The 27,398-nt window shown below is 36.6% G+C and overlaps 1 protein-coding gene across 1 annotated transcript in view; it reads right to left on the bottom strand.

Moving 5' to 3' along the window:
* Positions 1-27,398, bottom strand: part of GRID2 (glutamate ionotropic receptor delta type subunit 2) — a 1,499,636-nt gene that overhangs the window by 659,683 nt on the left and 812,555 nt on the right. Inside the window, exon 4 of the mRNA XM_017959328.3 lies at positions 19,118-19,323. Coding sequence (XP_017814817.1) covers positions 19,118-19,323 — 206 coding nt within the window. The remainder of the gene's footprint in view (positions 1-19,117; positions 19,324-27,398) is intronic.

The following is a 27,398-nucleotide window of genomic DNA, read 5'->3' as shown; positions in this document are numbered from 1 at the left end:
AAGGTCTTACTCTACTGCCCAAGCTGCAGTGCAGTGATTCAATCACAGCTCACTATAACCTTGAACCCTGGGGCTCCAACAATCCTCCCACATCAGCCTCCAGAGTACTAGGACTACAGGCATGTACCACCATACCCAGCTATTATAATTTTTATTATTTTTTTTGTAGAGATAGGGTCTCCCTATGTTGCCCAGGCTGGCTTCAATTTCCCAGGCTGATTTCAAACTCTCAACCTCAATTGATTCTCCTGCCTCAGCCTCTCAAGAGCTAGAATTACAGGCGTGAGCCACTATGCCCAGCCTAGCATACTCTTTACTAGTAATCTAAACTTGGTTTTGCTATTACTTGCTGTGTGACCTGGAACTACTTTTACAACCTCTCTGCGTATCAATCTCCTCCGCTGTAAAATGAAGCTAAACTTGCATTTATCCTCTAGGTTTGGTGTGATAAATACATGTGTACATATGTAAAATACACTTACAGCAGTGTATGGAACATAAGGAAAACACAATATATGTTAGCTATTGCCTTCAACAACTACTTTATAGTGTTGAGAATCAACTCATTTCTTGCTGTCAATTAGTTATGCTTTTCAGTTTATGTACATGTTCATTTCTTTTTCATTTATTTTGTTCTAAAAATCGTAAGTCAAAAGGCAATCTAGCACATTCTTGTCCCTCAGATGGTATGTTCAAAGACCACAACATAAACTTACTAATTAAATGCTCTTTTAGGGAGTTAAATGTCACTTGGAAACCAAGTAACTCTAAAAAAAAAAATGCATTTCATCATGAACACGTTAAAAAATAGTACAATAACTTCAAAAGTGATCACTAAGCAAGCAAAAAATAAAATGTAAACGATCTACCTAATTTAGATAGACAAATGCTTGTACATCATTTTTTTTAAAATTTATTTGTGAAATAAAGATACTGTTATATTTATGTCACTGGGTTTTTTGAGGATTATAAGTGTTAACTTACAGGGTGATGAGCAGTGTCACACAAATGAAAGAGCCTAATAAATGCTGGCTAGCTATTATTAGTGGTAAAGTGAAAAGTAATTATCATAGGACAGCAATAAAAAGTTTGTGAGAACAAAATGTTTCAGAATTAAATAGTTATCAATGACTGTCAACCAGGGATAATTTTATCTTCTACCACAGCTGGGGTAGGTATTATTGACATCTAATGGGTACAGGCAGATGATGCTAAACATATTATAATGTATAGGACATCTGCCCACAACAAAAATTATCTGGTTCAAATTGTCAATAGTGCCAAGACCAAGAAACTTTGTTTTAGGTAAACACATTTTTATCTCTAAAGTATTATGCCAACCATGCCTTCTTTTGAACTCTGTAGACTATTATGAATATATACACAAAAATAAAGAGAAAGTTAGGTTTTTTTCCTCTCATTAAAACTGGTAATTTGAAAAAAAATTAAAAATTATCACTGGAAACATTTCCAAATTAGAGAGCATTTAGTCTAACTATAATATACTAATGCTAATTAAATAATAGCAAGTGAAATTTAAAATGCAAACATTTATTAGGTATTAAATGTTTAAAATTGACATTAATTTATATTTTTATTCACTAAGAAGACTAAAAACAGAATGATATATGAAGAGATGTGGATTGAAAAAGTCACCTGCTTGGGTCAGTAGACGAAAGTCTCACAATTCTACATTGCTAGAGGGCTCATGTGATTGGGAATGCTATTCAAAATATTTTTAAAACTCTGTAAAATAGCCACTCAGCAACCAAATAGGACACCTTCCATGAGAAAGGATGCCAGTCATAAGCAGTGAACAGAGTAGGTGCACACCTGCTGGACATCACTCCTATATGTAACAATTTATGGATATTAAACTTATGAATTCTGGTCAGTTCCAAATCCACCCTTCATCTTTCACTTTTTCTTTTTAATAAGGGTTTGCTTATTCATTACAACAATTTTTGAAAATTGAGGTGTTCACCTACTTCTTAACTTTAATACCAGTGTTCTTTACAGGATATTCAAGCTATTAAGGAACAAAACTGTTGCAGGAAGTCAGGGACCCCAAACAGAGGGACCAGCTGAAGCCATGGCAGAAGAACATAAATTGTGAAGATTTCACAGATATTTATCACTTCCCCAATCAATACTCTTGTGATTTCCTATGCCTGCTTTTACTTTAATCTCTTAATCCCATCATCTTCATAAGCTGAGGATGTATATTGCCTCAGGACCCTGTGATGATTGTGTTAACTGCACACATTGTTTGTAGAGCATGTGTGCTTGAAATATATGAAATCTGCACCTTAAGAACAGGATAACAGCGATTTTCAGGGAACAAGGGAGATAAACTTAAAGTCTGGCTGCCTGTGGGCTGGGCGGAATAGAACCAAGATATTGGGGGAAACCAGCCCCCAATATTTCATGTAGGTTCTTTTCTATTTCCCTAAGTGTCGGCCTGTCTGAGAAATAAAGGGAAAAAGTACAAAACAGAGAAATTTTAAAGCTGTGTGTCCGGGGAAGACATCACATGTTAGCAGGTTCCATGATGCCCCCCAAGCCACAAAACCAGCAAGTTTTTATTAGTGAAAATTCAAAAGGGGAGTGAGTGTACAAACAGGGTGTGGGTCACAGAGATCATATGCTTTAAGGGCAACAAAAGATCACAAGGCAGGACGTCAGGGTGAGATCACAAGGTCAGGGCAAAACTAGAATCACTAATGAACTTCTGAGAGGCAACAATGTGTTAGCAGCCCTCACTCTCGGGGCCTCCTCAGCCTCGGTATCCACTCTGGTGGCACTTGAGGAGCCCTTCAGCCTGCCACTGCACTGTGGGAGCCCCTCTCTGGGCTGGCGAAGGTGTGAAGGGAGAGGCACAGGCAGGAACCAGGGCTGTGGTGGTGCTCACAGGCCAGTGGAAGTTCCCGGGGGCACAGGCGCAGGCTCCACGGACCCCACACTCCGGGCGGCCAGCTGGCGCCGCTGACCCAGGGCCGTGAGGGCCTTACCACCAGGGCCAGCAGCTGCAGAGGTTGCGCTGGGTCCCCCAACACTGCCAGCACTGTGCTCAAATTCTCCCCGGACCTCAGCTGCCTCCCTGCAGGGCAGAGCTCAGGACCTGCAGCCCGCCATGCCCAAGCCCCCCACTCCGCTGTGGCTCCCATGTGGTCCTGGTCTGCCTGACCAGCGCTGCTCCCTGCTCCGTGGTGTCCGGTCCTATCAACCGCCCAATGGCTGAGGAGTGCAGGCGCACCTTGGGACTGGTGGGCAGCTCCGCCTGCCGCCCCTGTGTGGGATTCACCGGGTGATGCCAGCTGGGCTCCTGAGTCTGGTAGGGACTTGGGGAACTTTTATGTCTAGCTAAGGGATAATAAATGTACCAATCAGCACTCTCTGTCTTGCTCAGGGTTTGTAAATACACCAATCAGTACTCTGTGTCTAGCTCTAGGTTTGTAAATACACCAATGGGTACTCTGTATCTAGCTTACCTAGTGGGGACTTGGAGAACTTTTCCGTCTAGCGCTCTGTGTCTAGTTCAAGGATTGTAAACATGCCAGTCAGCACCCTGTCAAAATGGACCAATCAGCTCTCTGTAAAATGGACCAATCAGCAGGATGTGGGTGAGGTCAGATAAGGGAATAAAAGCAGGCCACCCAAGCCAGCAGTGGCAACTGACTTGGGTTCCCTTCTACACTGTAGAAGCTTTATTCTTTTGCTCTTAACAATAAATCTTGCTGCTGCTCACTCTTCGGGTCCATACTGCCTTTAAGAGCCGTAACACTCACTGCAAAGGTCTGGAGCTTCACTGCTGACAGCGAGACCACCAACCCACCAGAAGGATGAAGCTCCAGACATGTCTGAAGGAACAAACTCCAGACACACCATCTTTAAGAACTGTAACACTCACCGCAAGGGTCCACAGCTTCATTCTTGAAGTCAGTGAGACCAAGAATCCACCAATTCCGGACACACTTCCATGTCCCACTGTGCATGCACTGTTATAACAGGGTTCAAGAGCAGAGAACCGGTCTGACTAGAATTCGCCAGACTGGAATTTCCTAATCCTAGCAAGCCTGGGGGCGCTGCAGGCGACTAGGGCGTGTTTCATCCTTATGTACATCTGCATAAGGCAGACACTCCTAGGGTGGCCATTTTAGAGGCCCCGCCCTGGGAATGCATTCTTTTCCCGGGGCTGTTATTAATATTCCTTACTGGGAAAAGAGTTCAGCGATATTTCTCTTACCCATTTTCGGTGATAAGAGAAATATGACTCTGTCCTGTCCAGCCCACAGGCAGCCAGACTTTAAGGTTATCTCCCTTGTTCCCTGAAAATTGCTGTTATCCTGTTCTTAAGGTGCCCAGGTTTCATATTGTTCAAACACACATGCTCTACAAACAATGTGTGCAGTTAATACAATCATCACAGGGTCCTGAGGCAAGATACATGCTCAGCTTACGAAGAAGATGGGATTAAGAGATTAAAGTAAAGACAAGTATAGGAAATCTCAAGAGTATTGATTAGGGAAGTGATAAATGTCCATGAAATCTTCACAATTTATGTTCTTCTGTCATGGCTTCAGCTGGTCCCTCCGTTCAGGGTCCCTGACTTCCCACAACACAAAACAAGAATCATGGTTAAGAAAAAAAGTAATTTCTACACAATAAATTTCAAATGGCAATTTATTTTTGCAAGTTTCTCATGATATCTTTCAAAATGAAGTTTTTGGCCAATTGGAAAGTGCTAATAATCTGACTCTGAGTTTGATCAAACAATATCGAAAGTAACAACTTACTAGATTTCAAGTAGCTGTCAATTAATACCTTTTAAATTTAACAGAATGATAAAATACTGCATAGCAGATATTATTTTATAACATATATAAATATTATATATATCAGAGATTCAGTTAATGAACTTGCTTTTTCAAAACTTCTACATTTGTGTATAAAATGCATGTTGTCATATATATACTCTTTCATGCCAATATGCAAAACTTTGCATAGACATGGGTACATTTATATTTAACTTTATAAGGAGGATCTTAGATGGTTTACTAAAAAAGACATACGAACTAAGTGAGAAATATGATTTTAGGCCCCAGGTGAATTTTAACATAATAAGCATTGATAATCTGAGTATCCAGCAACATACTGATATATCAATGTGAAAGATTTAGGTATCTTGGCTATACTCTAGCTCTTACCTCAAAAAACAAAGCAAAACAAAACAAAAAACCCAGACTAAAGTATTTCTAACACTTTTCTACAAGTAGAAACCAAAAAGAAATTTTGGTGTAGTCTACAAGGCACTGAAAATTTAATTAGCCAGAACATTAAAGGATCTCCATGTTCATGAAATTTTACTATGGGATAGACACATATAAGTTTAATTTTTAACCTTCTTATGCTGCAGGGTATTTTTTCATTCTAAAAACAATGGGTTTTGTTAGGAAAAGCAAATTGACCTTCTTAATTTGCTCTGTCAAGACAGTTGATTTCCCTTCTATTTGTATTATAGTGAGAAAAAGTCTGGATAGAATTGTAATCTAGAGAGACTATCTAATTTTTCAACAAAGCCTCATGGGGTGGCATTACCTTAAAATTTGGTTCTCTACAAATCTAAAATATTGATTTTGTCAGTAAGCATTTAAGGAATTGATTAAGTTCTGGGAGACTGACTCATACTAACCCAGATTGGCAAATAGGTTCGGACTCTGGTGCTAACTGAGATCCATTTGCCATAGCTACTCAGTACAGCGGGGCAGAGGGTAGTAATCTATGGTTTTGGTCTAGAAATAGAATTAATGGCACTTGTAGCCTGTATTTGTCATTTATGTACTAAGCAAATAAAATAGAAATCAGCATCTAAATTACATTGCTAGTTTATTTGTTTGCAACAAATACATCTCTCTAATTCTCAGAATGCATGAGCTCACCATTCTCATGGTTTCTTATGTGATAGAGTAGGAGCAGAGTTCAAAAAGGTGCATAATTTTGAAAATCATTTCAATTAAATCTGATGAATTGTGCCTGACATACTACAGAAAATACCTTCATATGTTAGCATGTCCTTGCCTTCCATGACTGGTATCTTCTCTAAGCAGTAATAGACAAACACTGCCAAATTCCCATTGTCAAATTTATCATTAGGTCCAGTCTAACTACTCCCTTTGTTTTTGAATCACCTGTATAATGTCATGGAGTGAAAATTCAATAAAAATTTAATTATTATTGGATTCATTTACATTCTAGACTTGCTTTGAGAAGACTATAGCGAGTTATAGTAAGAATTTTTGAAATGGTCAAGAATTCTCACTTACACCAGAACAATAAGGTTTTGATATGAATAACCTAGGGATATGTAACTCATACATTGCCAATAGACTTTATTTGATTAGGTTTTAGGTAGCAACTTTGCTTTCTTTATTCTCAAGTCCCTTTAGGAGTAGAGAGGAGTAATTTAACTGTGTCTGTTCTTATGATTTTATTATTTTGCACACTTTATGTTTACAGCATTTTCTTTATGAGTCTATATCTCTTGGGGTATGGAATCATATATCATTCATTATTGTATTCTTACAGCTCTTCCCACACTGACTTGCATAGAATAGCTTTAAATATATTGTTTGAATAATTGAATAAGTGAAAAATGGATTAGAGAAGGATTTCAATTTTCTTGTCTTGAAGGTTGAAGCAACCGTGATTTTATATTTAAAATAATGGTACAATCGTCACAAATATTCAGATATTTTCTTGCTTTTTCCACAATTTTTCAAATTATTGCTTGGATAATAATTCAAATGGAATGGAATAAAAATGATTGACTTATTTGAAAACTTAGTATAAAGAAAAAAACAGCAGTAGATGTTGCAAAGTCAAAAATTATTAAATGGACTGTAGGCTGTTAGAAGTTAGTAGCAAACTGTCCACCAATATCAGTGTCCCAAGTCAGTGGTCACAAGAGGGTTAATTTGGATCTGTTTTATTTGGAAGTTTAGACTCATTGGAAACCTGTTATTTGCTTAGTTTCCATGTTCAGAGAAACTTTCTGCAAGTTAAACAGAGCTCCAATCAGAAAAGCAAAACCTGATGCTGTCTCAGGCCTCATTAACAGAAGCAAGAACTGTCATACACAATTTAGGTCAAACGCAAAGTAAAATAAATTTAAGATTTTTTCATTAAAAAAAACCCACGTCTGTGGATTGACTAGTAACAGAGCTGCCTTTCAATACAAGTTTATAAAGCTAAAGTTAAAACTCAGATTTGAGAGTAGTTTAATAATAATTGATAAATATGATACAAGGAAATATAAGCTAAATCAGGGATGAATCAGTGCCTGTTAGAGATTTTGTTTTTGTTTTTTTTTTTAAACCAGTTATTTTTTTTCTTACAATTCCATGCAAACTATATTGATATGGAGCAGTTTGTTTTTGAGTGATTGGCCACTATCTGCTACTTGATGACCCATAACTATTGGGCCCATGGAAAGAGTTACAGCTTTTACTATAGAATCCAGCATCATTAACTTTTGTGATTCTGGGATCACAGGAAGATTCTTATTTCAGTTAATTCACCAATATAACTTTTCCTTTTATTCTAAAGTCATGTACTTCATATTAGAAAATAATATATAGGTCATAGCAATAGGATGCAGTACAGAGATAATACTTTCAAATACACTAATCAACTCCCACTTTATTAATGGGTATTGGAAGTTTCTATTATTCTTTCCATTCAGGCACACTGATCTTGTGTTAAAATGAAGTGTTCACCACACGGAAAATAAAATGTATCTTTACCTCCACTTTACGTTATGCAAAACAATTAATTTCAGATGAACTTCAGATTTAAAATGTAAATGATAAAACAAGTTTCTAGAAAAAACTTATATGTAGATCTTCATAATTTTGGAGTAGGAAGCATTCTTTAAAAAAAGACAAAAAGTATTAACTGCAAACAATTTAATAGTTTGGACTACATTACAAATAAGAACTTCTGTTTATCAAAATTCACTATTTACCGGGTGAAAAGACAAACAGAAGAGATTTAAAATACATTCACTTGACAGGAGACTTTTATCCATTACATTCAAAGGGCTTCTACAAATCATGAGGGGAAAGAAGGGGGGACTATAACTTCAACAAGCACTCCATAAAAGAAAAATATCCTCAAAGCAAATAAATATACAAAATAAATCATCCAACAGAAAAATGCAAATTAAAATCTGAATCTAATATATGTCCAGCAGTTTAAATAAAATGATGAAGACAGAAAATAACAAGTGTTGATGAAGAAATGGAAAATTGGAATGCTTTCAGTTACTACTTGAAATAGTAAAATTGGTATAAACACTTTGGGAAACTGGCAGCATTGGCTAGCGTTAATATGTGACATGCCTTATGCATACTCCTTGAGCTAGCAATTCCATTCCTAAGTATACACTCAACAAAACTACAGACATATCCAAAAAGATGTATATAGAACCCCTATTTTTAATGAGCAAAACTGTAAAAAAATCATCAACAGAAGTATACAAATTCTGTCTTACTCATATAACAAAATATGTTGAGGCAATCAAAATGAATGAATTTTTTCTGCAAACTTCAACATGGATGAATCTCACAGATATAATGCTGAACAACAGAAAGACAAAACAGTATACACTGTATGAGTCTATTATATATAGTTTAAAATGAATCAGAACTAGTTGAATAGTGTTAACAGTCAGGATACCTTTGGGGAGATAGTAACTGGAGGGTTCATGAATGAGGAATATCGGCATGCTAGTTATGTTCTGTTTCTTGACCTGGACGATGGTCACATGCAAATTTGTTGAGTTGTAAACTTATATGCCCTATATTATAATTGCTTCATCTTTAAAATTGTGCATTGTATAATGTCTCTGTATAATTTATTTTAGAAAAAATGTGTCATTTAAATAACTATCACAGCAATTTGAGTACTCAGGGCACCCTTTTAATTATAATTATTGTTTATTATATTTTAAGTTCTGGGATACATGTGCAGAACATGAAGGTTTGTTACATAGGTATACATGTGCCATGGTGGTTTGCTGCACTTATCAACCCATCATCTAGGATGTTTGTTTGTTTGTTTGTTTTTTGAGATGGAATCTCGCTCTGTTGCCCAGGCTGGAGTGCAGTGCCGTGATCTCGGCTCACTGCAAGCTCCGCCTCCCGGGTTCACACCATTCCTCTGCCTCAGCCTCCCTAGTAGATGGGACTACAGATACCCGCCACCACGCCTGGCCAATTTTTTGTATTTTTAGTAGACATGGGGTTTCACTGTGTTAGCTAGGATGGTCTCAATCTCCTGACCCCATCATTTGCCCACCTTGGCCTCCCAAAGTGCTGAGATTACAGGCCTGAGCCACCACACCCAGCCGCCATCATCTAGGTTTTAAGCACTGCATGCATTAGGTATTTGTCCTAATGATCTCTCACCTCTTGCCCCCCACTGCCCGACAGGCCCAAGCGTGTGATGGTCCCCTCCCTGTGTCCATGTGTGCTCATTATGCAACTCCCTCTTATGAGTGAGAACATATGGTATTTGGTTTTCTGTTCCTGTGTTTGTTTACTGAGAATGATGGTTTCCACCTTCATCTATGTCCCTGCAAAGGGCATGAATTCATTCTTTTTTATGGCTGCATAGTATTCCATGGTATATATGTGCCATATTTTCTTTATCCAGTCTATCATTGATGGGAATTTGGGTTGGTTCCAAGTCTTTGCTATTGTGAATAGTGCTGCAATAAACATCTGTGTGCATGTGTCTTTATAGTAGAATGACTTATAATCCTTTGGGTATACACCCAATAATGGAATTGCTGGGTCAAATGGTATTTCTGGTTCTAGATCCTTGAGGAATCGCCACACTGTCTTCCACAATGGTCGAACTAATTTACACTCCTACCAACAGTGTAAAAGTGTTCCTATTTCTCCACATCCTCTCCAGCATCTGTTGTTTCCTGACTTTTTAATGATCGCCATACTAACTGGCATGAGATGGTATGTCACTGTGGTTTTAATTTGCATTTTTCTAATGATCAGTGATGATGAGCTACAGAATGGGAGAACATTTTTGCAATCTGTCCATCTGACAAAGTTCTAATACTCAGAATCTATAAGAAACTTGAACAAATTTACAAGAAAAAAACAACCCCATCAAAAAGTGCATAAAGGCTATGAACAGACACTTCTCAAAAGTGACACTTCCTTTTGATGAATAGGAATCATTCTGTATCTACTGAGACAAGCTACCTTCTCTTGTTTCCTAAACCTTCCCAAAGGCTTATTTTTGGGAAGCCGCATACATATTTGAAATATGTAACTTTGCCTTTTTGTTGTTTGACAGCCTCAAAGTTCTTTTTTTCTCATGAACCTAGGGTATAGTACAATACAATGAAAACTATTTCATAAAGTATGTTTAAGGAATACAAGATAATAATAACCTTCTCTTATTGTTAAATAAAAGGATGTCATGGAACAGTAGGGTTCCTTTCTGAAAATTTGAAGAAAAAATGTAAACCGGAGACAATATCTATTGCTATATAAATAGTAAAACTTCCTGCTTTCAAAGAATTGGTGTATCTTCTCAAACCCAAAAACTAAAGACCATGGGCAAAATGTCTCATTTATATAGAAATTTTTGTATTGTTTCTGGAAAGACTATAATGTACACAGCAACCAAAGCAAAATTACTCCTATATTGAAACTTTTTTTTTCCAAAATATTCCAATCTATATTTAAATAAAACCATGTGAGCACTCCTGTTTCACTATACTCATTTCAAGGACACTTACAGATACACTGTGTAACAATTTTCTGCCAATATCACAGCAGGATGATACACAGCATTTTTCTTAAAGCTTTGAAACTCTTGAATGAGAGGTGGAGCACTAAGTGTAGACATTTAATGTATTAAATTTCTAAGACTTCAAAGGGAGCATAATTAAGTCAATGCTACATAATTTCTCCAGGGACAAAAAAAAAAAAAAAAAAAAAAGATGCAAACAGAATTGATATGCTTATTTTTCCCCTTAGCAATTACATGACAATGCTAAGTGAGCAATTTCTTTGATAAAACTCATTATTCTGACTTTAAAGTTAATACTTTTCTTGAATATTTCAGTGACTTTCCGTGCTAACTTATAAAGTATAGAAAACAGTGAAGTTGAAAGTTCTGCTATTCCCCTCTTTTACTAGAATTTTTCCCCTCAACTTCTCCTTGTTTAAGGCTGAACTTGGTTGTGTCTCTGACCCCATCATAACCTTTAGCTTCTCTGTCTTTCCTAATTTCTCAATCTGTCAGTTTCTCTCTAGCTTCATTTGCCTTTCTGTCTATTGTATAATCCATGGTAAGCCATTTTCAATAAATTCTTGTAGGATCCAAAAATTCTGCACCCCTTTGACCTTCTGACAACCTATTTGACCAGTTTCAAACTCTGGGTGTCCTCTACAATCTGCAGAGGTGCAGAACATAGATGGAGGAAGTTAGAGAAGAACATCAGTTAGATCTAGAGAGGCCTTTAATTTACTCAACTATACATTTGGAATTGGACAAAATATTACATATTTCATTTTTCAAATATGAAATACCATGATTTAATATTATTTCATAAAATCTATAAAAACTGGTCTTAAAAGTCCCTTATCTTTGTTGAGCTTTAATCTCTAAAAATCTGAAAGAATATTCTGGACCTTTCAACTCAAGAAAGTTAAAGGGGATCACTCTCAGATTCTCATGAAAATATGAAAAATTGAATAGGTATATAAACCAACAACAATGAGAAAAGGAACAGAGGCCATCAGAAAAGTGTTTTGCCTAAATTACTGAAACATAAAAAGGAAGCAGTGATATTTGATCAGAGGAAGCAGTGATGTCTGGCAAAGCAGGGTGGCAGGAGCCGTAGACTAGAGACTGTCATAGGGGCAGCAATTAAGCATCAAGACCTCTACCTGCAGAGGCATAGAAGTCTTGATAGTTGAAAAGGTCAAATAGAAGGTAGGTGTGAGATGGAGAGCTCAAAATATGAGAACATAGAGGATTCTTGTCATTCGCAGTAGTGAGGTTCTATAAAATGCTATGAACACTGTGTTTATGAACACTGAATCATTGCTCCTAGGGGAATAGTTTGGTCCCTTGTAAGCCTCTGCCTTTTTTGTATTTATATTTAAAAGCACTTTATGTAATACGCATTGCTGATTCATTAACATTGAACTCAAGGCCAACAGCACTATAACTCTTGCCTGTACACAGTTTATCTAACAGAGGTATTTTCTGTGTGATGCACATCACAGCTTTCTGTTGCTCAGGGACACTAGACCAGCACTTTAGCACCATGTTTGGGTGACATTTTAAACAGGGAAATTACCGATGAAAGCACAAAAAATTGAAAAAGGCGCTAAATAAATAGATTGAGCAAAGGACACATGCTTGCCATAGAGGAGCTGAAACAAGAATGCAGAGAGCAGCTTTATTTGACCTTAATTACTAACAACTCAAGTTTTTGAGCTCTGCAAATATATGATCAGGAAAGTGCCCTGAGGATTGATTTTGGAATTACATATAAAGTTTAGTGAATAGGTGAAATTGCAAAAACTAAATCAGTTAATAAAGCAGACTGATTGTACTTAAATGTATGTTAATTCTCACATGCTGTCACATGCAAAATGTTCTTGAAAGCTGACATTTATCCCTTTTAAAAAAGTAAGAAGCATAGGATTCTCTTCTAAATAAATAGGTGAATTTTCTAGGTGAACTGGGGCAACTAATGTCGCCATGATTATCCAAGAGCAAGGTAACATAAATACACATGCAAAATCTTGTACTATCTCCAGTAAAATGACCATATCCATCTTCTATCTACTCAATCTAAATGATCAAATTACCATTATGTAATGAATTAATGCTATTGATGTTCTGAGGTAAATCATTTTTTAACTTAGGAATTTATAATTAACTACATTATTCATCAAGGGTTAAGTTAGAATGAATACATTTTCTGGACTTAAGTGAAAATAATGACAATGATTGTGGATGCTTGTCATTCACAGTAGTTAGGTTCTATAAAATTCCCATGAACACTGCATTCGTGAATGTCAAATCACTACTCCTAGGGGAAATACAGAGTTTGGTCCCTGCCAGTCTTTGGTTTTATGCATTTCTATTTAAAGGCACTTTATTTAATATTCATTGTTGATTCATTATAATTGAACTTGTGGCCAACAGACTAAAATTCTTGCCTCTACACAGCTTATTACCACAGATGTTTTCTCTGTAAGAAAAAAAAAAAAAAAGCAAAACACTCTTCCTTCAGAAGTTACTTCAAGATATTTCCCAGCAAAGCAGGAAACTAAGAAATTGTAAGACACAGGAACCAGGAATTTGTGGATCTGACCCACTAGAATTTATCTGATTTTTAGGGATACACCAGAAACAGAGCAGGAAGTGGTGGGGGGGGGGGGGGGGGGGGGGGGGCTTTGGGAGGAAAGGCTGCAGTCAGGAAATGGGGATTTTGGAGATTTGTTATTGATAACAAGAATTTAGAATTTTAGTAGCCAAAGATGAAATGAAGAGAAAAGTAAGAAAAGTAATAACTCAAACAAAAAAACCTGAAGCTGAAAACCTAAACATAATCATACCTTAATACTTTGTTGTACAGTCAACAATATTTATAGTGATAAAATATAAGCAAATTACAGATTTTCATCTTATAAAGCCAACTTTTAGTCAAGGTATGAACAATTTATTTCTGGTAACAGAATAGAAAATACATTCTTCCAACACACTCGATATAAAGATAAATCTGTGGATCATGGAAGCTAAGAGGTAGAAGAGTGGAAAAATAGTGAATGAACCTTTACAACTAGTATATTGTCTTTACAGATACTATACTGTCAACAGTAGTTGGTATGGTAATAGAAGTGTAATTGTGTTATATAAAGTTATTTAAAATTATACTATAACTAGTTATATATTGAGAGGACATGCAGGTGTGGGTGAAGTATATGAAATAAATCATTACTTACCATATAAGAAAAGGTAGGTAAGAGATAAACTAATAAATCAACCAATAATATTTACTAGAGTAAGTAAAAATTAAAACAAAAAATTAAAGAGCTAAGAGTCATTTAATCTACTGATATGGTTGGCTGTGTTCCCACTCAAATCTCATCTTAAATTGTAGCTCCCATAGTTCCCATGTATTTTGGGAGGGACCCGGGGGAGGTAATTGAATCATGGGAGCAGTTTCCCTCATACTGTTCTCTTGGTAGTGAATCAGTCTTACGAGATCTGTTGGTTTTATAAGGGGTTTCCCCTTTGGATTGGCTCTCATTCTCTCTTGTCTGCTACCATGTAAGACGTGCCTTTCACCTTCCACCATGGTTCTGAGGCCTCCCCAGCCCCGTGGAACTGTGAGTCCATTAAACCTCTTTTTCTTTATAAATTACCCAGTCTCAGGTATGACCTTATTAGCAGCATGAGAATGGACTAATACATCTACCAAGGGAATATCATATAGCCATTAAATATTATTAGGAACACTTCACAGGTCTCAATACAATGATCTCCTAGAAGTTACTAAGTTAAAAAATCCAAACTCAGAATTTAAACCTAGTATACAACTATTTATGTAAGAAAAATAATAAAAATGTGTGTGTGTGTATACTTGAAATGCCACATAAGAAATATTATTAGTCTCATAAAAAGGAACTCAGGTGTTTGAGGAACAGTGGCAGGATATTGTCTTGTTGAATGTTTTAAATTTTGAACAACGCAAATACACAGGGTATGCTAAAAGTAAACACAAATTAAATTTTAAAATCAAAAATAAATAATTAATTCTGAAAAGAATAACTGGAGGTAGGAAAACATAAACTCTTGTTTTTAATTTTAAAACCCTCATTATAATTTGATTTTTTAATTCTGTTCATGTATCATACACAAACACACACACACACACACACACACACACATTCTGAATTGTTTGCCCACCATTGTTTGCTTGAATAATTCTTATTTATTTTTCAAGATTCTGGTGACACACCTTATCTGCGAAACTTGTCGTGGCCCCGGCTAAGCCCTCTGTAGCATGAGTCAGTTCTCCTACGGTATTCCAGAACACCATTGATCCATCACTATTATAGAATTTTCTTTCACATACTAGTATTTAGTTATATGCTGCCTCCTCCACTAGACTGAGTAAAACTCCAGGTCACACAGAAATGATTCCTCTTTATGTCTTCAGAATTTCAATGCACTCTTTTGAATTCAGTTCTGCCTCTCTTTTGAATGAACTGCTCCCAGCACTAATAGGGTGAGCCTATTCCCTACTCAAGAGAAACAATCCTAGAACCCTTGGAGGAGGTGGGATGTGTCTGAAAACAACTAATTGAGAAACAGGAACCATCTTGCAGGTCAGAGAACAGTGTAATAGAGTGAGCTTAGGTCAGGATAGAGGTGGTGGTAGTTCACATTCTTTCTGCCATTCCTACATCACTGCTTAAGATGCCTGTGGAATAACTTGTCCACAGTTTGGAGAGATAAAATCAGTGATTATAAAAGATAAGTTACTAAAAATAATGCCGGATGAGTGGGGAAAGACAGAAGAGTCTCTAAGGAAAGATCATAGATTGTATGTGTTTGGGGACTAAGACGGAAGGGATACATTATTGTAAGTATAAAGTTCAGGGTCAAGGTTGGGGGACAAGATGAGAAGTTAGGATCATATCAGTTGAAATTGATGATCAGAAATACAAGGATGATCAACGAAAATTCCTTTAATGAAGTCTGAACTAATTCTGTCTACCTCTGAAGCAAAAATTGTCAGTTATTGGTAATGAGTCCCCTGGTAGAGCTTCATGAATTCTAACACTCTGGGATCTTAGCTCATCAATACTCTTTTTCCATTCTACAATCTCCTCTTCATCACTGGTTGCTCTCCCAATACCTGTGTAAAAAGGCTCACCTTGTTTTATCCTAAAAATGAAACAGATTTCCCTGGTTCTGATATCCATCTCATGGGATTTTTAAAAATTTTAAACCATAATTTACCCTTACTTTCATCACCAAACTTCTCAACAGGGTAGTCAACACACCTACCTCTACCCATTCCTTCCCTAGCCCTTTGCCTTCTTGCTGTATGCTTGCCTCTGTGCTTTTGTTTATGGTCTTCCTGCTGCTTAGAATGCCCTTCCCACCCTTTTCTGCCTGATCCAATCCACACGTCCTTTAATGCTCAACTCAAGAAGCACCTCCTTCAAGATGCCATCTGTAGCAAGCTCCTTCCTCAACATTTCACAGCTGTATACTTTACCTCTGGAACCAGACATGGCTGGCTCTGGAGCTCAGCGGAGATGTATGTGTTCTGCCATTACATGCATCTTATAATGTTGATACCCTTTCATTTTCTTTCTCCAACACCAGGCTATAAACTTGAGAAGAGGAATGGGATCTTTGTTGTCATTTTATCACTAGTGCCTAGCATAGTTTCTAGGATGAACTGGAAAACTAATGAACTAGTAAATCAATGTGTATTAAACTGATGAAAAACAAATAAACTACATCTCAAGCACTGACCTTTCTCCTGGTCTCCAGTCATGCATTTATAACCAACCTGTCTGGGAACCAAGGTTAAGCACACAAACTCTAGAGACAAACGTATTGGAATTAATCCCGGATCTGTCTCTTCCTAGTTGTGTCATCTTGACAACTTAAACCTATATGTCTCAGTTTTCTTATCTACAAAACAAGGATGACGTTAGTATCAACTCATAGGCTTTTTTATGAAGACTATGAGTCCATTTTTTAAAAAGGTCTTAGAAAAGAAAGCACTAAGTAGTAAGAAGATAGTAAGTACTATATAGGTGTTGAAACATACTTAAGACCACATGAAGAATCCACTGTTAGCTCAAATTTTACATGATCCAAATTGAACTCTCAAACATACTCCTCTGCCTTATTTGCTCATAACAACTAATGGCACCTGTTATGGGTAAAGTTGTGTCATCATTACCTCCTTCTCAAATTTATATGTTGAATTCCTAATACCCAGTATCTTAGAATATGACCTTATTTGGAGATAAGGTCTTTACAGAGGTAATCAAATTAAAATGAGGTCATTAGGGTGAACCCTCCTCCAAATGACTCATGTCCTTATAGGAAAGGGAAATTTGGATACACAAACATACAGGAAGAGAAGAAAATGTGAATAGACATTGGAAAGAGACAATTCATCTACAAGCCAAGGAGGGAGGCTTAGAACAGTTCCTTCCCTCACACCCCTCAGAATAAATAAACCTTGTCAACATCTTGATTTTAGATTTCTAGTCTCCAGAACTGTGAGATGCAAACTTTCTGTTGTTTAAGCCTATGACAGTTCTAGCAAAGAATACACTAGCATTATCTCTGCTATAATGAACTACCCAAGATGGGCAATTTATAAAGGAAAGCAGTTTAATTTTCTCACAATTCCACATGGCTGAGGAGGCTTCAGGAAACTAACAGTCATGGTGGAAGGAGAAGCAAGCACCTTTTTCACAAGGCAACAGGAGAGAGTGACAGCGCAGGGGAACCTGCCATGTTTAAACAATCAGATCTCCTGAGAACTCCCTCACTATCGTGAGAACGGCATGGGGGAAACCACTCCCATGATCCACTCACCTCCCACCAGGTCCCTCCCTCAACACATGGGGATTACCATTCAAGATGAGATTTGGGTAGGGGCACAGAGCAAAACCATATCAATACCACTTCTCTTTTGCAAATTCCTAACCCATGACACGAAGTCTAGTTCAAATATACCTGCTCAGTGAAGTTTCCTCTCATCTCCTTCAATAAAAATGACTATAGATGCTTCAACCTCATCTATTGCAATTTTAACATCCTAATTTATATTACATTCCCTGTGAACTTGTTTCCACCTTCCAGATTTGTATTTCTTGAAGGCAGGAACCAACTTCTTTAAAACTGGAAATATTTTATATTATGAAAAAAATATAGTAGTTCAATAAGATTCTCTAAGTCATTTGCTGAACTCAAAAAGTAAAATGTTTATATTTGTCTTTAAAATGCATAATGAAGTTTCCTATTAAAATGAAAAAATTGGTATTACTGACGGTTTTACACAAGTTTTACCCTTCTTAGTGATTTATATTCTGCCTTATGTTTTTTGATGCCAACTATATAGTGAGTGTCAAAGAACTTCTAACATGTTCCTAATTTGGAAGATTTATAGCAGTACTTCAGGAGCTAACAGAAGCATAATAGTGAAATAAAGCAAAAAAAAAAAAAAAAAAGTATTAAACAAATAAATTCCCTCCCAAATTTAAAATGTTTTTTAAAATCCCATGTAAAAGTATGTAACGTCATGACCAGTTCTACCACTACGTAACATTAAAAACTTGAAGTAGGGCAAAAAGACTTGACAATAAACTTTTACAAGGCAATAGCAGGCATTTCAGAACATAGAAATGTTACACCAATCACTGAAAAGTCTTAATTGTATTTTTACTAAATTTCAGAGCTTCTAACTAAATGAACAGACACAATTAAAAATTTGAGGATGTAGCATCATAAAATGTACAGTGGTCATCACTTTACGGAGTTTCAGACAATTATTTGTGTTGGTACAAAGTTCACAGGGAAGATATAAATCTGTATATGTTTTTGTAACAGTAATCATGTTTATGAAATAATATCCTGATTCAAGTACATTTCTTTTTTCAGAAGTAAAATTTTAAATTACAAAAAATACTAAGGATTAGTTAGAGAGCTATGCACTTGTGAATTTAATCTTGATCTTACCAGATTCATTCAGGTCAACGGCACTTTTAAACTTCTATAAGACTTCTTAAAATTGTTCTGTCTATGTGCCCAAATATATATAAATACAAATGTTCTCAGCAATTAACTGGACAGTAAGGGGTAAATGAGATGAGCGAGCAAGCACTATGCTACCTCCATTAGTGTTAACAAAAGTTGTGTCATTAATTCCTTCGCACTGCTCTTAATTTTCATCTCCTCTGTAGGGTCTATTCCAAAGCTTTTAATTTTTTTGCACAACTCTCACCCCAAGACAACTCTCACTTACCTCAGTAATGAAGGATTTGGCTGTGGCAGGATTCATAACAAGGATTGCTCGCCTAAGAGTGTCTCGATAGCGATTCAGTTCTTCTATTCTCATGGTGTCAAAGAGAGTGGTGATCATTTTATTGATGTTGTTTTCTACCTTCTGAAGTGCAACATCCATTCCCTGCTGAGAAACTTTGTCCAAGAACTCTTGTATTCCACGGATATCTGGAAACATCAAAAGCCCGTCAAAATACACGTGAATTATTGTACAGAAGGAAGGCATAAGCTATTTCACCTATATCAGAATATTGTTCCACATTGTAGGCTCTCTGAAGATGTGCCAAACCTTAAACATATTTGAGAGTTCCATCAGCTGATGGAAGGTTTGGCACATTTTGATGTGTTCACATGAAAAATGTAGCAACTGTTATTTTTAAAATAGATTTCTTTATATCTACATGGAACCTAAATGATATCCACGCTAGGAATGTTGGGTGAGGGCACAGGGAGGTGGTTGGAGAGATGCCCCATTTCTCTAGAGCCAAACATGAATAAGGGAAAGACATTCCCTATTTTCCTTAGCATTTTAAATGGTAGTATTAACCTCATGTAAGCATGAATATCATTGATGACAGATGAATCTGAATCAAGATTATGAATGTTTCTTAAAATAGGCAACAGTATCACTAAACTTGACTTTTATCAGTTAAACAGAAAGCTTCGAAAGGTTATCTTTGAAGGGCTCAGGTCACTTAGACTACAAATAAAAGCTGCATTTTAATCTATCTAATGAGTATTACCTCCTTAGCTAAATTTGGAAAAGTTGGTAGGAGACACCAAATTTGTCTTAGTAAGGAGAACATATTTAATGTGCAAAACATATTTTTTCAATACTTATTTCAGCATTTTAGAAAATCTTAAGCAACATTTTTGAATTTATGATGATCAGCAAAATATTTACATACTCATTCCAAAATAAGCAGTTCTAGAAATTTATCAAATTAAAACGTTCAGTATCCATGTCACATTTAAATAAGAAAAGTAAAATTTAATCTAAAGAGTTTATCATTTGTACTTTGATGTGTATTTGAGTAACAATGAGTGTCTGAAATATCACAAATATTTCTTCGTGGTATCAGATAGCTTGTTTATAGAAGAAGATATCTGAATTAAGTATCTGGCACAATACAAGCTTAATATAGATTATGTTATAATCTTAATATAGTAGATTTTCTTTTACTATATCATAAACTATGTTTTTCATTACATATCCAAAGAATAAAATATTTAAAGGGCAAATACCAGAGAAACAGGTAAATGGGATCGTAGGGAACTTATGAGTAGACTAGATCTCAAAATCCTTAATAGTGTGTGTTTGCCTGTTTGTCTGCATGTAAAATTTGCCTCTCAATGGCAATAGTTAAATTACATATTTTTCAACATACAAACCAGAAAAAGCAATAAGTAAACCCACAGAACAGGAAAACAAATAGCCAAAAATTTGGAAACTACGTTTACTCTTATAAACATTTATATTTAAAAAGTTACAAATTGACTAAAATAACAATTTTGCTTTCTTCTTCTGATTGCTTTCATTTTAAAATAGTTGTTATAAATATTATATGTTTCATTATCTGATGACTTTCAAAATCTTTACAACATATATACTGTGTAAATTCTATCTTACATTTCTTATCATTAATTATATTGTAAACCCAGGATGTTACTATCAAAGCAGGTTAAAAGAATAAAATCCTCAGCTAAGGCAGAGGATGAAATAAAAGAGCTGGAATAATAAAGGTGTTGTATATTCATTCAATATCCAAGTCAGAATGTACATAAGGGTGTAAGACTCTGAAGCATGAATTAAGCAAATGGTTAAATTTGATGGAATTTGGTTGATACAGGTAGAAGTACAATAACGAGACTATGTACACGCTAAGCAGATGTTCTTAAAGTTTGATATGAATCAGAATCATTTGAGAAATTTATCAAAAATACACAAGCTTGGGCCTCACCCCAGAATCAATACACCTTTAGAATACATGTGAAAGGCCCAGTGTGGTGGCTCACACCTGTAATCCCAGCACTTTGGGAGGCTGAGGCAGCAGATCATGAGATCAGGAGTTTGAGACCAGCCTGGCCAATATGGTGAAACCCTGTCTCTACTAAAAATACAAATATTAGTCAGACGTGGTGGCACACGCCTGTAGTCCCAGCTACTTGGGAGGCTGAGGCAGAAGAATTGCTTGAACCGGGAGTTGGAAGTTGCAGTGAGCCGAGATCATCCCACTGCACTCCAGCCTGGGTGACAGAGTGAGACTCCGTCTCAAAAAAAAAAAAAAAAAAAAAAAAAAAAAAAAAAAAAGAAAAAGAAAAAAAAAATACATGCCAGAGCAGACAGAGCAGATTATTGATTTCAAATTGTAAGTTGTTCTTTGAGTTACTTAAAGTGTACATCTGAATACAAGGCAAACAAAACAAAAGTTACATTGAAATAGATCCAAGATGCTCAGAAAACAGAGCATGACTAGAGAATAAAGTTTCAGATTACTTACCCTCTATGAAATCTTCTGATTACAAAAATAAAATACCAGTGCTAGTTTGCATCCTCACTTTGAGGAAAAAAACTTGTTCTCCAAAAACATTTGTTGAATATTAGACACAATGCTAGGAGCTCAGAGCACATCAATGAATACCCATCCACACATTAAAACAAACAATAAACAAGTAAACAAACTAAAAAACCACAAAGCACACTAAGTGTTTGGAAGAAAACAATGAGTGCATTGGTAGATGATAATAGGGTGAGGAGGAGGATCTATTTTCGTTAGAGGACGGTTTCTCTGCAAAACTCGTATTTAAACTCTGAGGTAAAGGAATAAGAAGACATTATCCAAGCAAAGAGATAAGGAGAAAGGCAACAGCTCAGAAAATACCCAGGATATTAAAGAGCCTGTGGATGAAAAACCTATAGGAGGCCACTGTGGTTGCAGCCTAGCTAGTGAGACATGAAGCTGGATGGAGAGGAAGAGTCAGGTTATGTAGATCTCTGTGAGACACAGGAAGAGGTTTTAATTTTATTCTAAATACAGCTTTAATCTATCAAAAGTTTCAAGCAGAGGATCTGCCTTAAGTGGATGACTGGATACGAGAGCAGAATGAAAAGCAGTTTAAGTCTGGAAGTGACGCGTTTGATTATATGCTTTAAATTGGGGCTGGGCGCGCTGGCTTATGTCTGAAATCCCAGCACTTTGGGAGGCTGAAGTGGGCGGATCACTTGAGGCCAGGAGTTCGTGACCAGCCTGGCTAACATGGTAAACCTCGTCTCTACTAAAAATACATAAAATTACCCAGGCTGAGGCATGAAAATGGCTTGAACCAGGGAAGTGGAGGTTGCAGTGAGCTGAGATCGTGCCACTGCACTCCAACATGGGTGACAGAGTGAGATGCCGCCTCAAAATTTTTTTAAATAAATAAATTGGTATAGTAAATTAATTCTCCTTAATTTGAAACTATATAATGTTTTTTAGCTTTAATTTTTGATCAGAGTGATATACATACTGAAAAGTGATGTGACAAAAGACCACTATAACCCTTCTGTTTCCTTACACTGGAATTCTGGTGGTCACTTCTTAGATATGTAACTAAAATTTTTTGAAAAGTTTTCCTCAACTGTAAATGAATAATTTATTTGTTTATATATATTTTGGAGACAGGGTCCCACTCTATTAACCAGGTTGGAGTATAGTGGCATGATATCAGCTCATTGCAACCTCCACATCCCAGGCTCAAGCAATCCTCCCACCTCAGCCTCCTGAGTAGCTGAGACTACAGGTGCACACCTCCATGCCAGGCTAACTTTTGTATTTTTGGTAAAGATAGGGATTCATCATGTTGGCCAGGCTGGTTTGAACTTCTGAGCTCAGGCAATCCACCTGCCTCGGCCTCCCAAAGCGCTGGGATTACAGGCTTAAGCCATCACTCCCAGCAAAAAATATTTATCTTATAGAAGTCTTCAAAGATTGATTTCGCAAAAGTGTCTGTGTGTGTTTGTTGTATATATACAAAATCTAGTGTAGGGTCTAACATATGGTAATTCTTTTACTGTTAGTAATAGAACATGACTCTTTGTTAAGAGACCACCGTTCTTCCTACCAATAGACCAGATTGCTTCAATTTTACTGATGGCTAGCTACCCAAAATGGCAAGCATAAATTGCAAGGTAGTCTCATGGAATGCAGAAGTTAAGCATAAATAGTTTTGCTTATTTGAGCAAATGACACCAAATACCCATGTTATGTGGCAATTGGTAAGTTCCATGGGAGAAGATTCCGAGTCATGCTGTTTATGAGCTGCTCTGTGTAAAAGAGTCATTAAAAAAGAGAGTAGCCTGGGCGCAGTGACTCATGTCTGTAACCCCAGCACTTTGGGAGGCTGAGGCAGGTGGATTGCCTGAGGTCAGGAGTTTGAGACCAGCCTGGCTAACATGGTGAAATCCCATCTCTACTAAAAATACAAAAAATTAGCCGGGTGTGGTGGCGCATGCCTGTAGTCCCAGTTACTCAGGAGGCTAAAACAGGAGAATCACTTGAACCCAGGAGGCAGAGGTTGCAGTGAGCCGAGATGGCGCCACTGCACTCCAGCCTGGGTGACAGAGAGAGACTCATTTCAAAAAAGTAAAAAATAAAAAATAAAAGAGAGTAGGCCTTTGGTTTTGTTCATTGAACATGAACATCATCACACATCACAATCATTCAGCTATATTATCTGTATAGATAGCTGGAAGTCAATGAGATGAGTTCCCTGTGTTTCAGAAATAAAGAGTATATGGTTCCTGACCTCAAGGTGCTTCCAGGTGAGGGGGTGTGACTAGGTGCTATTTATGGATAACAGAAAGCTAAAAGAAGTTTCCATAGTTTCCAGTAATTAATTCTATTAACCAGACAATTACATAACATCAGGTGGTGGAAGGCTCATTAACTGAGTTATTAAACATAAGATTGGGGGAGGGGGAAGACGTTTTTTCCATGGCACTCTAAAGGAACTTGTGTTAGGTAGAATATTGGTCTCCCCAAAATGCTCACATGTTAATTCCTGTAATCTGTGAATATACTATGTTACACAGCAAAGACAAATTAAGGTTGCAGATAGAATTAAAGCTGTTAATTGTCTGACCTTAAAATAGGGAGATTATCCCATATTATTTGGGTGACTCTAGTGTAATCACAGTCTTTAAAATTGGAAGAGGGAGACAGAACAGGAGCATCAAAGGGAGGTCTAACTCCTGAAGAATGTGTTGAGACTCAGCATCTTCGGAGAGATGCAAGGCTGCTGGCTTTGAAGATGGGGAAAGGGACCTTGAGTGAAGAAAGACGGGTTGTTTCTAGAAGGTGGAAAGGGCAAGGAAATTGACTCTTCCCTAGAACCACCAGAGAACACAGCATTGCTGACACTGATTATAGCCCACTGAGATTCCATTTCAGACTGCTGATCTAAAAAATACTATTAATAACTTGTATTGTTTAAGCCTCTAAATTTGTGGTAATGTGATACACCAGCAATAGAAACTAGCAGAACTATATTTTAATCCATAAGTCTGTATTTTTCCAAATTGTAATCCACCGAGTTTTATTTTGGAGTCATCTGGAAAACTTGTTGAAAATGAAGATTTTTGCTCAATCCCATTTCTATGGAATCAGAAACTCTCAGGAAAAAAAACAAGGGATTTTTTCTCACTTGATGCTTCTTAAGAGACCATCTGGGAACCAGTGCTCCAATTTCTTAACTTTCTTTGTGTTACAGACTCTTTTGAGAAAAATCAAAGATTATGAATTCTGTCTCCTCTCAGTAAATGTATATACTGAAAACATTCTGCACACTGCCAAGATTATAATCTCTTAGTTAACTCTGCTTGCCTCTCTTAAAAGTAGTTATTGGAGAACCTGGATTAGCATATCATCACTGATGTTAGTGATTTTTTTCCCATAGAGACTGCATGAGAGGGTAAGGTATAGACATTTCCATGCTAAAAAGTACTGTGAGGTTTTGTTTAAAAATAGAGGAAAATTTTAGATAAAAAGATAGCAAACACATAAATACTTTCCCTGAAAACCTTTCATTGTTTTACTTACTATTTAATTATCCTTTAGGCCTAAGAAAAGCGTATTAACTGTAGAAGGTTGGGTTCCCAGGAAACAGACTCTGGGGTAGAGATTGGAGATCAGAAAATCTATCAGGGACTGCTCTTGGGAATAACACTGTGCCACAAGGGAAGGGAGCAAGAAGGAGCCAGCAGAGGGAGACCTGGGGCTACAATGTAGTCTCAGCAAAGCCCTGCAGTGAGCTCTGGAAGTGGGATGGTCTTCAGAGTTATCCCAAATTAGCGCTGGTGGAAGGAGGAATTTTACACCCCCCTGTGGCCTTTGGTGAGGTGGTTCTCCTAAGCTGAGGGTAGGTAATTCATAAGGAAGGTAGTCAGCAGCAAGCCCTCTCAGCATTTGGGAGAAGATAGCCTTCAGTTTTGAAGGGGGATTTGGGTGGCACTGGGCAGAGTCCATCCTAATTTTTCCTTATATTTATCAAGTCGAAAGTTACTGTTTTGGTTTTTGGGGCACTTTGATGATATGCAAAGCCTTTATAAGTAATTTGCAGTCAACGTTTCCACCTTTCATTTATAAAACAACTCTTTTATCTAGGGGAAAACACACTGCATTTGGTGTCAGAAAACTAGGTTTAGATTCTTACTTAGCCACCAGTATAATCGTAGTTCCAAGTTAATAGGGTTAGACTGGTGGCTAAGTAGTTGGTGTCTTTTATTTTTAATCTTCCCAATATTTCCTTTCCTTTATTCAAACCACAAGATGCCACTTTTCATTTAAGAAATAAATCTGGATGCATCCCTTGTTTTCCACATGTGCTCAACTCTCTAGGTTGCATTGCTGGATGGTCATGTGTCCTGGGCTGGTTAGTTTGAACTCTCCATGTCCTTGGCCTAAGTAATTTTTTAAAGGCTAGTACTGACTCTAGTTTGGAAACATTAAATCAATGTTTTCAGTATGCAGTGGAGCCCATAAATAACCCTCTGATTCATCCCTAAAGTTGATTTTTTCTTTGTTTTTGTGCATAAGGGTAACAAAAAGTGTACATATCTACCCAGCATACTGGATTTAGTCATTTCCATGCTAAGATATTTTGTCAATACTTATTATGCATATCTAAGTCTCTGATTTCCAGAAACAGTTTAACAAATTACAGTGAAGATTGAAATGTGAATTATGGATAATCTACAAGAAGTGGTCTTTCTTGTGTATCACAAGTTGTCCCAATGTAGTAGTTTTGCGATTGCAGGAGCCAACATGTCTAGTGTGAAAGTAACTAAAGTGAAACAGAGGCAAGGCAGCTGTTCCCTAGACTTTCAGACTACATGAGTCAATTTTAAAAAAGCTATTCTGAAGTAAACTTCTGCTACTTGTAAGAGAAAGGGTCTTGATTAATACATTTTTTAAAGTAAATATCTGATACTTTGATAAGGAAGATCAAGGCTCAGTTCCTGTCCTTGAGTTGCTTCCAGTTCAATGGAAAGAATTAACATTTAAACAGGAAATGATATTTTAATGTGATAATGCTAATAACAACATTTATCTTGATTTTCTTCTGCCATCTTTTTTTTATAGGAAAATGGAATAAAATATTGATGGGAACTAAAGGTTGATGTCTATAACATTCTAGCAACCATCAATTTCTCAGATATCTGTATTGTGTTACTTATTTAGGCCAGCTTCCCACAACAATCCTCCAAGAGGTAGTGGCTGATTGAAGCTTAATGATTCATTATATTAAATCATGTAAAATAATGACTTTACTGTCATCTGTAAAGTAAGATTAATTTTAATCTCTCTACTAAAATGGTTTATATCAAAGTAGATTAGGGTAGAAAAAAATCCTAGGAAATATTAGAATTTAATATATAAGCATATTTCTAAACTGACCCCAAAAAAGACTTTTAATTAGAAATATGACCCACTATTGCTCATTCCATACCCCAAGATATAAAAGTGGAATTCATGAAGATAGAGAGCAGACTGGTGGTGACCAGGGGCCGAGAATGGTAGGGGGGTTAAGGGAATGGAAAGAGGCTTATTAATGGGTAAAATTATACCCTTAGAATAAATAAGACCTGGTGCTCAATAAATCAGTAGGGTGACTATAGTTAAGATCAATTGATTGTACATTTCAAAATAGCTAAAAGAAAACAATTCAAATGTTGCTATTGCAAAGAAAAGATAAATATTTAAGGT

Source organism: Papio anubis, chromosome 3 (assembly GCF_008728515.1).
Source record: "Papio anubis isolate 15944 chromosome 3, Panubis1.0, whole genome shotgun sequence".
Lineage (NCBI taxonomy): Eukaryota > Metazoa > Chordata > Mammalia > Primates > Cercopithecidae > Papio > Papio anubis.
Note: the sequence above shows the minus strand (reverse complement) of the source record. Positions and strands in the feature narration are given on the sequence as shown.